This window comes from Mesoplodon mirus, assembly GCF_964341445.2.
Source record: "Mesoplodon mirus genome assembly, chromosome: 9".
NCBI classification, from domain to species: Eukaryota; Metazoa; Chordata; class Mammalia; order Artiodactyla; family Ziphiidae; genus Mesoplodon; species Mesoplodon mirus.
In genome coordinates this window covers 108,344,556-108,358,038 of record NC_138985.1, presented here as the reverse complement: position 1 = coordinate 108,358,038, position 13,483 = coordinate 108,344,556, and the positions used below count along the sequence as shown (strand labels likewise).

Below are 13,483 nucleotides of genomic sequence, written 5' to 3'. Positions count from 1 at the left end.
AGAGCATATGTTTTAACTGCTACACTAATTACGGTTTGCCAGAAAATTAGAGGGTCCCAAGTTAGAGCTTGGCGGTTGGTGAAGACCGGACAAAGCTCATTATTAAGACAGCATAGAAGAATATGGGGAAAAATTGCAGTTTCAAAGAAGCGTACAGTTTTTATAACAGGCGCCTTAGTCATCACCTGGCTCCTCATTTTACAGCCACAGTGGGTCAGTGGCCAGACGGGGCCGCAGCGTCAGTTAGGGGCTGAGCCGGGACCACAGCCTTGGTTCTCTGCCTCCCGGCACACTTGCAGCTTTCCACGCTTGAGTTTGAATTTTGTCTGGCCCACCAGCCTCCCAGATCCTTGTGAGATATGCTGGAAGTAAGTGAAACATAGAGCTGGCAGTTTCCTGGAAAATCAGCTTTGTTAGGCATGAAGGAAATGAAAGACTGGCAGGCTTGTTCACTTTCATTCTTTTTTCCCTTCACGTTTCCCTGTTTAGATAAAGAAAGTCGCCCACCTCGGAAATTTCCTTCTGATAAAATTTTTGAAGCTATTTCCTCAATGTTTCCAGATAAGGGCACAGCAGAAGAGCTAAAGGAAAAGTAAGATTTGTTCTTTGGCCATGGTTTTGCCTCGTATGGTATTTAACTCACCATTTTGGTTCTTTAGAAAAAATGGAACTAACGTAGCCAGTGAGCTCCCCACTTCGTGTGTTTCCAACATCTGCAAGATACTTGAACTAATACGTGTATGTATCTGGTACCCTGTACTCCATTTATGGTAGATGGGATAAGTTTGTGCGCGCATGTGTACACACACACATACGTACACACACAGGAATGCGTGTAAGAGGAAATTTCTCGGGACGCCTGTAGAAATTTTAGTGCAGCTGATGTTTCATTTTAATGAATATAACATTTTTCATGACAGATCTGAATCACATCAGTGAATTCGTTTCTTGATATACCATGCATAATGTTTAACTGGCTCTTCATTTAAATAAAGATTGTTGTAGGCTAAACTTCTTTGTGTGTTTTAGGCAAGACAAACATCAAAAATAATACACAGAAATCTTGTAGAAACTTTATTTTCAAAACTGTAATTCTTGTTTCCCCTTTACTTCCGTTTTTCTTGGTTACTGTTAGGTACAAAGAACTCACTGAGCAGCAGCTCCCAGGTGCACTTCCCCCTGAATGTACCCCCAACATAGACGGACCAAACGCCAAGTCTGTTCAGAGGGAACAGAGCTTGCACTCATTTCATACGCTGTTCTGTAGGCGATGCTTTAAATACGACTGCTTCCTACATCGTAAGTGCACGTCTTGGACGTTTTCATGTTCTGTCTTTGTTGTGGAGTTATGTGTTAAAGCAACTTGGGAAGCGTCATTTATTACCACTAGAATTTGTCATGTAATCTTGCAGTTACGACTGAAAAATACGTTAGGATCATAGTAGTGTTATTGTTTAATTTGTTGCTTAAGGGTTGCTCTGAAGTCTTTTGCACACGTTAAGCTGGCACTGCCGTCTCCCACTAACCTGGGATACAGATCAGTGATTTTTCCATAAATGCTAACCGAACAATTGTTTTATAATAAAACACTGTGAACTAGCTGATGGCCCAGAGCAACACTGCCAATACTGATGAGTAACTTGTTGAATAAGAAGTTGGCTAAAAAGGTGTTTATATATATTCTTGTCTGTTTAGTGCCGAGTCTGTTTTTTTTGGTGGGGGGGGCATCCTCTGAATACATTGCTTTTAAAAACACCTGCATTTGAATACAGGTAAAGCATGACATGTTCTTAATGAGATTTACGTATGGTACATATGACATTACTTTCTTTTTCTGACATTGCTGGGGAATGAAGTTTCTTAGTAAAATTTCCAGGTAACTGGAACTTAAGTACAATTTAGGAAGTACCAGCTACTTTTGAGGCATGTTTTTTGAAAGTATATTTCATACCTCCTGGTTCCTAAGCAGAGTTTACTTAATGTAGGTTAGCTTTTTCCACATTAGAGTTTTGTGTGACCGTCTGTGGCATAACACCTTTGTCTCTGTGCTAAATGGGTTCATGTTGCTTTGCCCTCTTAGAGTTCCTGTGCTCACCTTTTACAATTTTTTCCCTCATTTTCCAGTGGTACCTCTTAATGTTAATTAGCCTGCCTAAGCAGCTACATCTTGCCTTACTTTGAGTTTTTGCTCTATCTACTTAATGTTTGCTGCAGCACATAATTCGTTACGTGATGTGTATCTAGGTCTGGAAATGGTTGTGTGTGTTTGTGTGTGTGTGTGTGTGAAGTATTAGTGGTTTAGTTATCTTAACTTAGAAAAACTTGAAGTAGACTTTCTGAATTATCATTGTATCTCCTTGCAGCTGTTGTCCGTGCTCCTAATCTAGTTTAAATTGATGACTTGGTAGTTGTAATAATCCGTAGAAGCCAGCCATTTGTTACTCCAGACATTGTAGGATTACTTACTTGGGCTTAGCAGCATTGTCTTTACACAGGCCTTGAAGTAGTTGTTTTGAACTGCATTTAATTCCCCTTTACACATGATCATTTTATAAGATAATGTCCAGTTCTTCAGAATACTGTAAACTGCATTCAGATATCACTATAGCAAAAAAGCTGGTGGGAGCTCTTTCATTGGAGTCCATGCAATGGTCCCTCCAATTTGTTGTTTATAGATGTAGCATTTGATGGACCTTTTTGTACAGATGAGCCAAGGCAGGAGGATACTACTAGTAAACATCATTATGAGAGTTACTTTATTGTGCTGTTCCGGTCTTGAGTCCTGCTCGTCGTCTCATTATTCATGCCGGGGAGACGAGAAGAGTGCTGTGCTCAATGAAGCTGGTTCTCTGGGACTGACCGGTGGGCTGCTCACTGCAGCGCGTGGGAGATGCGGGTCCAGCGCTGCTGTGCCCACCCTTCCCTCTTGCTCCACTAGAGCCAGGCTCTTCATAGTGTAGCCCTAACATAGTCTACAGGCATTTAATTGCTTTACACTGACTTTGACACAATATCACACACTATATATTTTTCTTAGGTAAAAGAAGTCATTAAATACATTATTAAACATAACTGTTAAATATAGTATTTTGTGCTTTTTGTTCTTTGTCTAATGGGAATAATATAAACTGTCATGAGGATTAAATTTATTACTACGTGCAAAATACTTAAAATAGCACTTGGCATGTGTTTAGCTATTGTTACTTTTAAAATCATCATTCACATGACTTACATTTCAAAAAAGCATTAAAAGGCATCCAGCGAAATCCCCCACCCCTCCTGTCCGCATCCTCACTCCCCTGTAGGTAAACCACTTCTGCTGTTAGTTCTTCTGTGTCTTTCTGTAGTTTCTTCTGGCAAATACAAATACATTCCTCTCTTTTCCCAACCACCCTATTCAAATGGTGCCATACTCTCCAGGCTTTTTCCCTGTTGGACTTAATATTGTAGATATTATTCCTGTCTGGACAGCTGCATAGTCTTCTGCTGTAGGAGGCCCTATAACTTACTGAGCCCGTCCCCCAAAGGTCAACATTTATGGTAATGGCGCCACAGTGAGTAACCTTGCGTGGTGGACCTGTACGTCTTTTCCCACAAGTGCAGGTTAACCTGGGCCACTCTGTGTAGAGAGTGCCAAACTACCTGCCATAGGGGATCTGCCACTTTAAAGGGCTACCAGCAAAGTAAGCGTGCCTGTTTCCCAGAGCCCAGCCGATAGAGTGTGTTAAAAAACAAACTCTGATTTTGACTGAAGTAGTAAAATGTTTTTTAGCATAATATAATTTGCATTTTTTTCTTCTGTATGATTAAGAGATTTGTATTTTCTCTGAACTATTTTTGCGGTACGCGGGCCTCTCACTGCTGTGGCCTCTCCCGCTGCGGAGCACAGGCTCCGGACGCGCAGGCTCAGCGGCCATGGCTCACGGGCCCAGCCGCTCCGCGGCATGTGGGATCTTCCCGGACCGGGGCATGAACCCATGTCCCCTGCATCGGCAGGCGGACTCTCAACCACTGCGCCACCAGGGGAGCCCTCTCTGAGCTATTTTTATCCTTTTGGCTTCGTTGGTCTTTTTCATATCTTGAAGCTCTTTATATAGTCAGGAAATTAGTTTTTTTGAGATGAGTTGCAGTGTTTTTTTTTTTTTCCAGTTTGTTTTTTTTTTTGCGGTACGCGGGCCTCTCACTGTTGTGGCCTCTCCCGCTGCGCAGCACAGGCTCCGGATGCGCAGGCTCAGTGGCCATGGCTCACGGGCCCAGCCGCTCTGGGGCATGTGGGATCTTCCCGGACCGGGGCACGAACCCGTGTCCCCTGCATCGGCAGGCGGACTCACAACCACTGCGCCACCAGGGAAGCCCCTTAACATCTTTATTGGAGTATAGTTGCTTTACAATGGTGTGTTAGTTTCTGCTTTAAAACAAAGTGAATCAGTTATACATATGTTCCCATATATCTCCTTCCTTCCACGCCATCTATTGACAAGTACCTCTGGGGCTGCCCTGAGCCGCTGCCTTCATCCCTGTCACCACAGGTGCTGGGGTCTGTTTCTGGTCTTTGGGTTCCGTTCCTTGAGTCTGTCTGTCCAGGGGCTTTATTCAGAGATCTCCTGGCCATTCTTGTTTTTCTATATACATTTTAGAACCAGTTTGTCTAATTAAAAAAAAAAAAAGTCTAGGGGCTTCCCTGGTGGCACAGTGGTTGAGAGTCTGCGTCCTGATGCAGGGGACGTGGGTTTGTGCCCCAGTCTGGGAAGATCCCACGTGCCGCAGAGCAGCTAGGCCCGTGAGCCATGGCCATTGAGCCTGCGCGTCCGGAGCCTGTGCTCCGCAACGGGAGAGGCCACAACAGTGAGAGAGGCCTACGTACTGCAAAAAACAAAAACAAAAACAACAAAAAAGTCTAGGTGGTATGTTTATTGGAATCTCATTAAATTTATAAATTATCTAAGGGGAAATTGACAATTTAAAATAAGGGTATGTCTAACTATGTGGTAAGTCTCCTTTTGTCCTTTAAAATAAGCTTTCTGATTTTCTTCCCGTATTTCTTGTATTTACATTCTTTGGTAAGATGATTTCTAGGCATTAAATGTGTTGGGCTTTTTCCCTGGTATCGTGTATATTTCATACCCTGCTACTTTACTGTGCTTTCCTTGTCTGTGATGGTTTCTGCATAGATTCTTTTGAGTTTTCCAGCTGTAATTACCTGTAGTTATGAATGGTTTTGTTTTCTTTCCAATCCTTGTAACTTTACCTTCTCCTGTCTAACTGTATCTTCAGTGCATGTTAAGTAATAGTGGTGCCAGGAGATACATTTCCTACTGCTCCTGGATCAGTTTTGGGAAATTACCCGTTTCATTCCGATTTTGAAGTGTATTTGTATAATTTGATCTGCAAGTTCTAATAATTCTTTTAATTTCTTTTATTTCTTTGATTGTTCTTCTGTGTTTCATTCTTTTTTTCTTGATGAGATTAAGAAGTGGTTTATATATTTTATTCAGAAAATCTGTTTTGTATATTTTTCCCTCAGAGAATCAGCTACTGTATTAGTTTTTTCTGTTTGTGAATCTGATGTTTGTGTCATTTTCATTCTTTCCTCTTTTTTTGGATGTATGTATTTAACACAGTGAGTTGTCTCTAGAGCACTGTTTCAACTTTTAGGTTCCGATATTTGGTATTATTACTATTTTTTTTAAAGGAATTTGAGGGAATGTTTTGTATTTCCTTTAACTCATTGTTTAAGGGAGACTTTTTAAAACTTCATTGTGAAAGAGGCCTTTTTTGGATGTTAACTGTTTTTATTATTTCTGTGCTGGCAGCCTCACTGATGTTGGGCCTCACTTGTTATTTAGATGTTAGGGGTGTCTGCCATTTTTATCTCTAAAGAAGATGTTCTTTTTTTTAAAAAACAGACTTATTTATTTTTGGCTGCGTTTGGTCTTCGTTGCTGCACGCAGGCTTTCCCTAGTTGCGGCGAGTGGGGGCTCCTCTTCCTTGTGGTGTGCGGGCTTCTCATTGCTGTGGCTTCTCTTGTTGTGGAGCACGGGCTCTAGACACGTGGGCTTCAGTAGTTGTGGCACGTGGGCTTAGTAGTTGTGGCTCGCGGGCTCCAGAGCATAGGCTCAGTAGTTGTGGGGCATGGGCTTAGTTGCTCCCCAGCATGTGGGATCTTCCCAGAACAGGGCTCGAACCCGTGTCTCCTGCATTGGCAGGCGGATTCTTAACCACTGTGCCACCAAGGAAGTCCCGGAAGATATTCTGATGGCAGGGGATTGGCAGTTCATCTGGGCCAGAAGCTTGGTATCTGATCATGGATCTTTTCTATTAGAGGGACTTTAATCTCCAATACAGGCCTAGAGCATAGCTAGAATTGTATATTATAATTTATAAGTCTTTTACCTTTGCTTGAAAACCTTTAGATAAGATATTGCACCAAAATTCTTTAAGTTGCTTTTGAAATTAAAGAAAAAAAAAAGCCCTTAATATCCATGTTCTTTTATTTTTGTGAAACTTTTAAGTATCTTGCTTTAATTTTCCATCTGATAATTTTCCTGATCAGGGAATTTTATATAATCTTCTCTCCAACCCGCTCATATTATACTTCGTTTGAAATATATTTTAATAATGTATTTCAAATACTAGTGTTTTAAAATGTCTATTTGAAAAGATTATTTTCAGTATTCTGGAAGTCTAAAATAGTCAAGACTCTTAGAGGAAAACATAGGCAGAACATTCTATGACATAAATCACAGCAAGATCCTTTTTGACCCACCTCCTAGAGAAATGGAAATAAAAACAAAATAAACAAATGGGACCTAATGAAACTTCAAAGCTTTTGCACAGCAAAGGAAACCATAAACAAGACCAAAAGACAACCCTCAGAATGGGAGAAAATATTTGCAAATGAAGCAACTGACAAAGGATTAATCTCCAAAATTTACAAGCAGCTCATGTAGCTCAATATCAAAAAAACAAACAACCCAATCCCAAAATGGGCAGAAGACCTAAATAGACATTTCTCCAAAGAAGATATACAGACTGCCAACAGACACATGAAAGAATGCTCAACATCATTAATCATTAGAGAAATGCAAATCAAAACTACAATGAGATATCATCTCACACCAGTCAGAATGGCCATCATCAGAAAATCTAGAAACAATAAATGCTGGAGAGGGTGTGGAGAAAAGGGAACGCTCTTGCACTGTTGGTGGGAATGTGAATTGGTACAGCCGCTATGGAGAACGGTATGGAGGTTCCTTAAAAAACTACAAATAGAACTACCATACGACCCAGCAATCCCACAACTGGGCATATACCCTGAGAAAACCATAATTCAAAAAGACTCATGTTTGGGCCTCCCTGGTGGCGCAGTGGTTGAGAGTCCGCCTGCCGATGCAGGGGATACGGGTTCGTGCCCCGGTTTGGGAGGATCCCATATGCCGCGGAGCGGCTGGGCCCGTGAGCCATGGCTGCTGAGCCTGCGCGTCCGGAGCCTGTGCTCTGCAACGGGAGAGGCCACAACAGTGAGAGGCCCGCATACCGCAAAAAAAAAAAAAAAAAAAAGAGTCATGTACCACAGTGTTCATTGCAGCTCTATTTACAATAGCCAGGACATGGAAGCAACCTACGTGTCCATCGACAGATGAATGGATAAAGAAGATGTGGCACATATATACAATGGAATATTACTCAGCCATAAAAAGAAATGAAATTGAGTTATTTGTAGTGAGGTGGATGGACCTAGAGTCTGTCATACAGAGTGAAGTAAGAAAGAGAAAAACAAATACCATATGCTAACACATATATATGGAATCTAAGAAAAAAAAAATAAAGTCATGAAGAACCTAGGGGCAAGAAAGGAATAAAGACACAGACCTACTAGAGAATGGACTTGAGGACACGGGGAGGGGGAGGGGGAAGGGAAGGCTGGGACAAAGTGAGAGAGTGGCATGGACATATATACACTACCAAATGTAAAATAGATAGCTGGTGGGAAGCAGCCACATAGCACAGGGAGATCAGCTTGGTGCTTTGTGACCGCCTAGAGGGGTGGGAGGGAGGGAGACGCAAGAGGGAAGAGATATGGGGACATATGTATAACTGATTCACTTTGTTATAAAGCAGAAACTGACACACCATTGTAAAGCATTTATACTCCAATAAAGATGTTAAAAAAATAGTCAAGACATTTCTAGAAGAGGGAATTCTTTATATACTTAGTTTTCCTAAAGAATTGAAGTTGGAAATTCTGCTGAAGGAAATCTAGTTGTAAGAATAGTTCTCTCTCTTTAGCTAAATGCAATGTGAGATGAAGAATGGTACTTTAAAATTTTAAGTACTTTTATTATTAGCATGCTAATTTTTCCTTTATGGCCTGAATTTGTTCTTACCTTGGAGACTGTATAATTGTGGCTTATGATGCTGATACTGTTACCTAGTCCTGACTTAGAGGCTTCTTCTGTCTCACGACCAGCAGAGGCTGCTGTCCTCATTTGTGTATGTGTGTGTGTACAGATACATGTGTGTCTTCTTCAGTGAATTGGGGCAAAAATATCAATCTCTAACTATAGTACGTACTAGAGGAGACATCCAAACTAAAAACAAGTTTCACCTAAAACGTGTCAGTCAGGATGTGCCTCTGGCTCATGACGATTTTGTTTTTGGATGGATGTAATTCCTTCTGCTTATGTGACCTTAATCTTCTAGTGCTCACTCTTTGTATTTTAGGGCTCTTCACCTGTGCAAAATGTAATTCAGTGCTAAATAAGTCATATGGTATCAGGCTGTTGTTCTGGGAAAAACCAACTCACATACTTGAAACAGAATCTGAGCCTTGAATTTCTATTTTAAAAACATAACTTTTTCTTCCTTCCCTCATCACTGTCTTCCCATTTAAGTTCTATGGATAGAAGTATGGGGTTTTTTTTTGTTTTTTTTTTTTGCGGTACGCGGGCCTCTCACTGTTGTGGCCTCTCCCGTTGCGGAGCACAGGCTCCGGACGCGCAGGCTCAGCGGCCATGGCTCACAGGCCCAGCCGCTCCGCGGCATGTGGGATCTTCCCAGACCAGGGCACGAACCCGTGTCCCCTGCATCGGCAGGCGGACTCTCAACCACTGCGCCACCAGGGAAGACCGAAGTATGGCTTTTTACAAATATTTTAGAAATGATTTATTTCATGAATCTGTCACTTGTTTTTATCCAGATTAATTTTCATCTTGTGTAATTCTGAATAGGGCATTTCTAGTATTTGCCTTTATACACTGTAAGCAAGCTTCCCCAAGTTGTCTGAAGCTCACACTGCTGTGCTTTCATACTTTGTTAGTATACCGGTGTGCTGGAGTTTGAATTTTTCTGTTATATTATTTGGGAATCTTAAGTTTCAAACACTTTATCTTTCTAAAACCTGTTTTATCTGACCATTGTATTTTCCTGCAGAAAGGGTGCTGACTGTGCAGGCTCCCCCTGGGTTCTTGAATTGTGTGTGATTCAAAGAAATTGACTTGTAGTATTCCGAGGCTGTCCTCATTATCTTTTAAAACTGGTTTTTAACAATTGGTGTCCCATTCTACTCCCCCATTTGACAAGCTGATTGCTGACCTTTCTTTGGAAATCGATAAATTGTAGATGTCAGAATTCTTTTGTAAAAAGAGGAAGTCTGATTTCTATGTAGAGGATACATCAGTTGTTTCTATGGAGACATTAAAGACTCAAATAAATGTTTATAATTAGAGCTCAGGTGTTCTGGGGGAGACCTGAGGAGAATACATTGTGGAAAATCAATAAGAGCTTGAAGGAAAGTTCTGTAATGTAAACATTATTAGCAAAATGTAATGTAGTAATTGACTTTCTCCTTTGGAACTGGAGACATGAAAAAGTAATGTTATGTTTATGTGTAAAAGTAATGTTAGTTGTGTTTGGATATTTTATGTTTATTTCTCAGCTTTTCATGCGACACCCAACACTTACAAGCGGAAGAACACGGAGACGGCTCTGGACAACAAGCCTTGCGGCCCCCAGTGTTACCAACACTTGGTAAGCGTGCGCAGCGGGGCTCCAGAGGGAATTGGAGAAGTCTTAATTTTGAACTTCGGTGAGGTCTGTAAAGTCAGAGGTAACCTCACTGTTCCCATACTTTCATTGGCCATATGATAGCAGAGGTTTCTCAGTCACATTTCTTGGTAGTGCTTACGTACTGCACATTCTAGTCTTGCGTTATCTCGTGTTATTCTTTATCTCTGTTAGTCTTTTCAGCAGCGTATGGAGGTCTTTAGGACCCAGGCCTCCTGTACCTCCACAGAGCTTATGAGAATGGGAAGCACAGAGGACCCTTTTAAACCCCAGAAGTGCAGTAGTTTCTGAGCCTTGCCCAGAGCCATAGCCCTTCTTTGAGTTGTAGACCCACTGTAGTTGAGCTATATTATATATAGGTCCTGGAGAGGTTTTGTATGGTTTTTTTTTTTTTTTTTTTTTTAAATGATGGAGAAAAGGTAAGGGTTTAGGAAAATATGAGGTAGAAAAGTTGTTTTTTACGGGTACTATCTTATTTTTACCATTTCCCCTCTTTGAACCAAGCCACTCCTACCTAGGAACTAAATGGGTATATATTGCCTGTTGGATTTTGGACAGAAGATTCATTGAATGGCACCTGCAGAAGGTATCCTATTTTTAAGCAATTTGGTTTTTGTAGAATGAAGTATAAAACTGTTGGCTGCTCTCAGACTTCTCCCTTCTATTGCCACTAAAAATGGAATTCTTGAGCACTGTTTTATAATATTCCTTACAAGGCAGAATTTTATTTGGCTCATCTAAAATGTGTCTGTGGTATCTCTATAATCCACGCCCTTCCCGTTGTTGTATACTTTCCGAGACTGGATTGTTACACCTGGTAATGCAGAATATAACCCTCACCGCCTTGTTTGTCGAGTTCCTTTCATGTCTTCCTGGGGCTGTGCATCCCTCACAGGGGGAAAAAAAAAATGGGATGTTTTACTTGTAAGGCGGAAAGTGACAGAACGGAGTATGTGTACATGTTTTGTTTTTTTCTTGTATACTTTAAATATTACCTTAGAAAGGGACGTGTTGGCTTAAGAAACCCTGAAATAGGAAGGTGTGACTTTAGATGCACGTTAGATGTGTGATTCCTCTTAAAATTCACTTTTAACTAGACTGTTACCTAAAGTATATTTGTATTTTAACTCATAATCAGTTAATATAGAGCCGTCTTGCCTGATTTTATGCTGCTCTGGCACTGTACGGAAGCCATATTTATCTTTCGCAAGTCTTCAAACCCTCAAAAGCAGATAGAAAACAGTTGTATGTAGATGTGCAACTGTTTGTGAAAGCCGGATAGGGTGATACATTTGACTAACGTGCCAACGCCATCCTTTTTTTTCCTCCTCCGCCAAAATGAGCTGCAGAACTTTACCCTGATGTCTGCACTTTTCCCCCTTCGTAGGAGGGCGCGAAGGAGTTTGCTGCCGCCCTCACTGCCGAGCGGATAAAGACGCCCCCGAAGCGCCCAGGCGGCCGCAGGAGAGGGCGGCTCCCCAACAACAGCAGGCCCGGCACCCCCACCACCAACGTGCTCGAGTCGAAGGACACGGACAGTGACAGGGAGGCGGGGACCGAGACCGGAGGGGAGGGCAACGACAAGGAGGAGGAGGAGAAGAAGGACGAGACCTCCAGCTCCTCGGGTGAGACGCGCCTGGTAACGGGCTCTTCCTGCCGGTCGCAGGGTTCATGCTGTCAAGGTTCGGGTTGTGTTACTTCCCTCAGTTGGTTAGTTATAGACGCGGTGAGAAACCCAGGGGCAGAGCTGTGTGGCTGTGACTCTTCCTGCTGTCTTCGGGCCCACACCCAGCCCTCGCCTGTGGTGTTGATCTGTCTGGGTTACTTGCAAGTTGACGATCCAGTTTATTTTCACTCTTTGGGTCACCTTCCTTTTTCCAGCTTTCACAAGGGCATGGTGAAATTCTCATCATTCAGCTGAATATTCTCGACGCTCTGTGGGTAGTTTTGGTTAGGAGAGAGGATTAGAACCACTGACTAATGTGTTACGGATTGTCTTTTCAGCCCTATGATTATTACACCATAAATAAGAGTAGGGCAACCCCGTTTGCTTTCAGTTTAGAAGGCTGAGTTAAAGGGAGCCCGCTCTCATGGCTTCCATGGGGGAAAAGCTTACTGATATTTCCTTCCCTTTCCCTTTCCTTCCTCCCATTGCTATTTCTTGACCATTGCTTAACTTTGGTTTCGTAGAAGCGAATTCTCGGTGTCAAACACCAATAAAGATGAAGCCCAACGCCGAGCCCCCCGAGAACGTGGAGTGGAGTGGCGCTGAGGCCTCCATGTTCAGGGTCCTCATCGGCACGTACTACGACAATTTCTGTGCCATCGCCAGGTTGATTGGGACCAAAACATGTCGACAGGTAAGCGTGGCTGATAAAAATACTGTCAGCTTCAAACGGAGAAATATGTGGTCACTGTCCAAACATACGAACGTTCATGAAAAATTTTTTTTCACTGAGAGGGAACTGAAAGGAAATTACTCATTCAACTTTAGATGTTTCAGGTTAGGTGGCAATGGGTTCTATCTTATTTGTTCATTTGTTTTTTGGCCATGCTGCACGGCACATGGCATCTTAGTTCCCCAAACAGGGATCGAACCCGTGTCCCTGGCAGTGTAAGTGCAGAGTCCTAACCACTGGACCACCAGGGAATTCTGGCGACGGGTTTTAAAAACCAGGAACAATTTAGATTTAGCCTCATGACTCTCAATAAGAGTGTAATCGCAGCAGCGTCACAGGACAAATAGTTTCTGGTGGGAATGAGCAGGAGACTGGTTTGCTTAAATAGACGGTCCTCACGGCCCTGTGACCTTGCCTCTTGTCAGGTGTATGAGTTTCGAGTCAAAGAATCCAGTGTCATAGCGCCGGCCCCCGCCGAGGACGTTGACACCCCTCCCAGGAAGAAGAAGAGGAAACACCGGTGAGTCTGCCGCGTGATGGGGAGGCCACTGCGGGCAGGGTGCTCATGAGGGCTGTGGCGGCTCCACTCCGTCCATTAGGAAAGAGGCTTAAGTGGCCTCAGAAATAGACCTGTGGGGTCTTGTTTCCATGGGCATTTGTTGGCATTTTTCTGTAAGAGCACAGTGGCGGTCAGGAGATTTGGTGTGTTGAGTCATAAAAATTTTATGATTACTATGCCACATTTTGGTTACGAAGAACTACTGAGTAGCTTCTGCAGTGAAGGCTGCATAGACCCTTACTTGGCATTCGTGTGTGGATCTTGGGAGGCTGTGAGCTCCGGGCCGGTTTTCACTCTAGGAGCCTGAGTTTTCCAAGCCCACCCTGCCATCGGCCTGGGTGAGCCAGTGACGGGGGCAGTGAAGGTGTCAGGCTGACTCGGATGCGTGGGGGCTGGATGGACTACTTGCTGTAACCACCCCCGCTCCTTTTTTTCTTTTTAGGGAGAAACATAGTTGGGT

At 42.8% G+C, this 13,483-nt stretch overlaps 1 protein-coding gene across 7 annotated transcripts in view; it reads left to right on the top strand.

Moving 5' to 3' along the window:
• The window catches only part of EZH2 (enhancer of zeste 2 polycomb repressive complex 2 subunit), a 63,070-nt gene that overhangs the window by 42,461 nt on the left and 7,126 nt on the right, over window positions 1-13,483 (top strand). For all 7 annotated transcript variants that reach the window (XM_082631988.1, XM_082631989.1, XM_082631985.1 and 4 more), the window contains 6 exons: window positions 490-592; window positions 1,136-1,299; window positions 9,938-10,029; window positions 11,453-11,690; window positions 12,256-12,425; window positions 12,890-12,984. In XM_082631988.1, coding sequence (XP_082488114.1) covers window positions 490-592; window positions 1,136-1,299; window positions 9,938-10,029; window positions 11,453-11,690; window positions 12,256-12,425; window positions 12,890-12,984 — 862 coding nt within the window. The remainder of the gene's footprint in view (window positions 1-489; window positions 593-1,135; window positions 1,300-9,937; window positions 10,030-11,452; window positions 11,691-12,255; window positions 12,426-12,889; window positions 12,985-13,483) is intronic.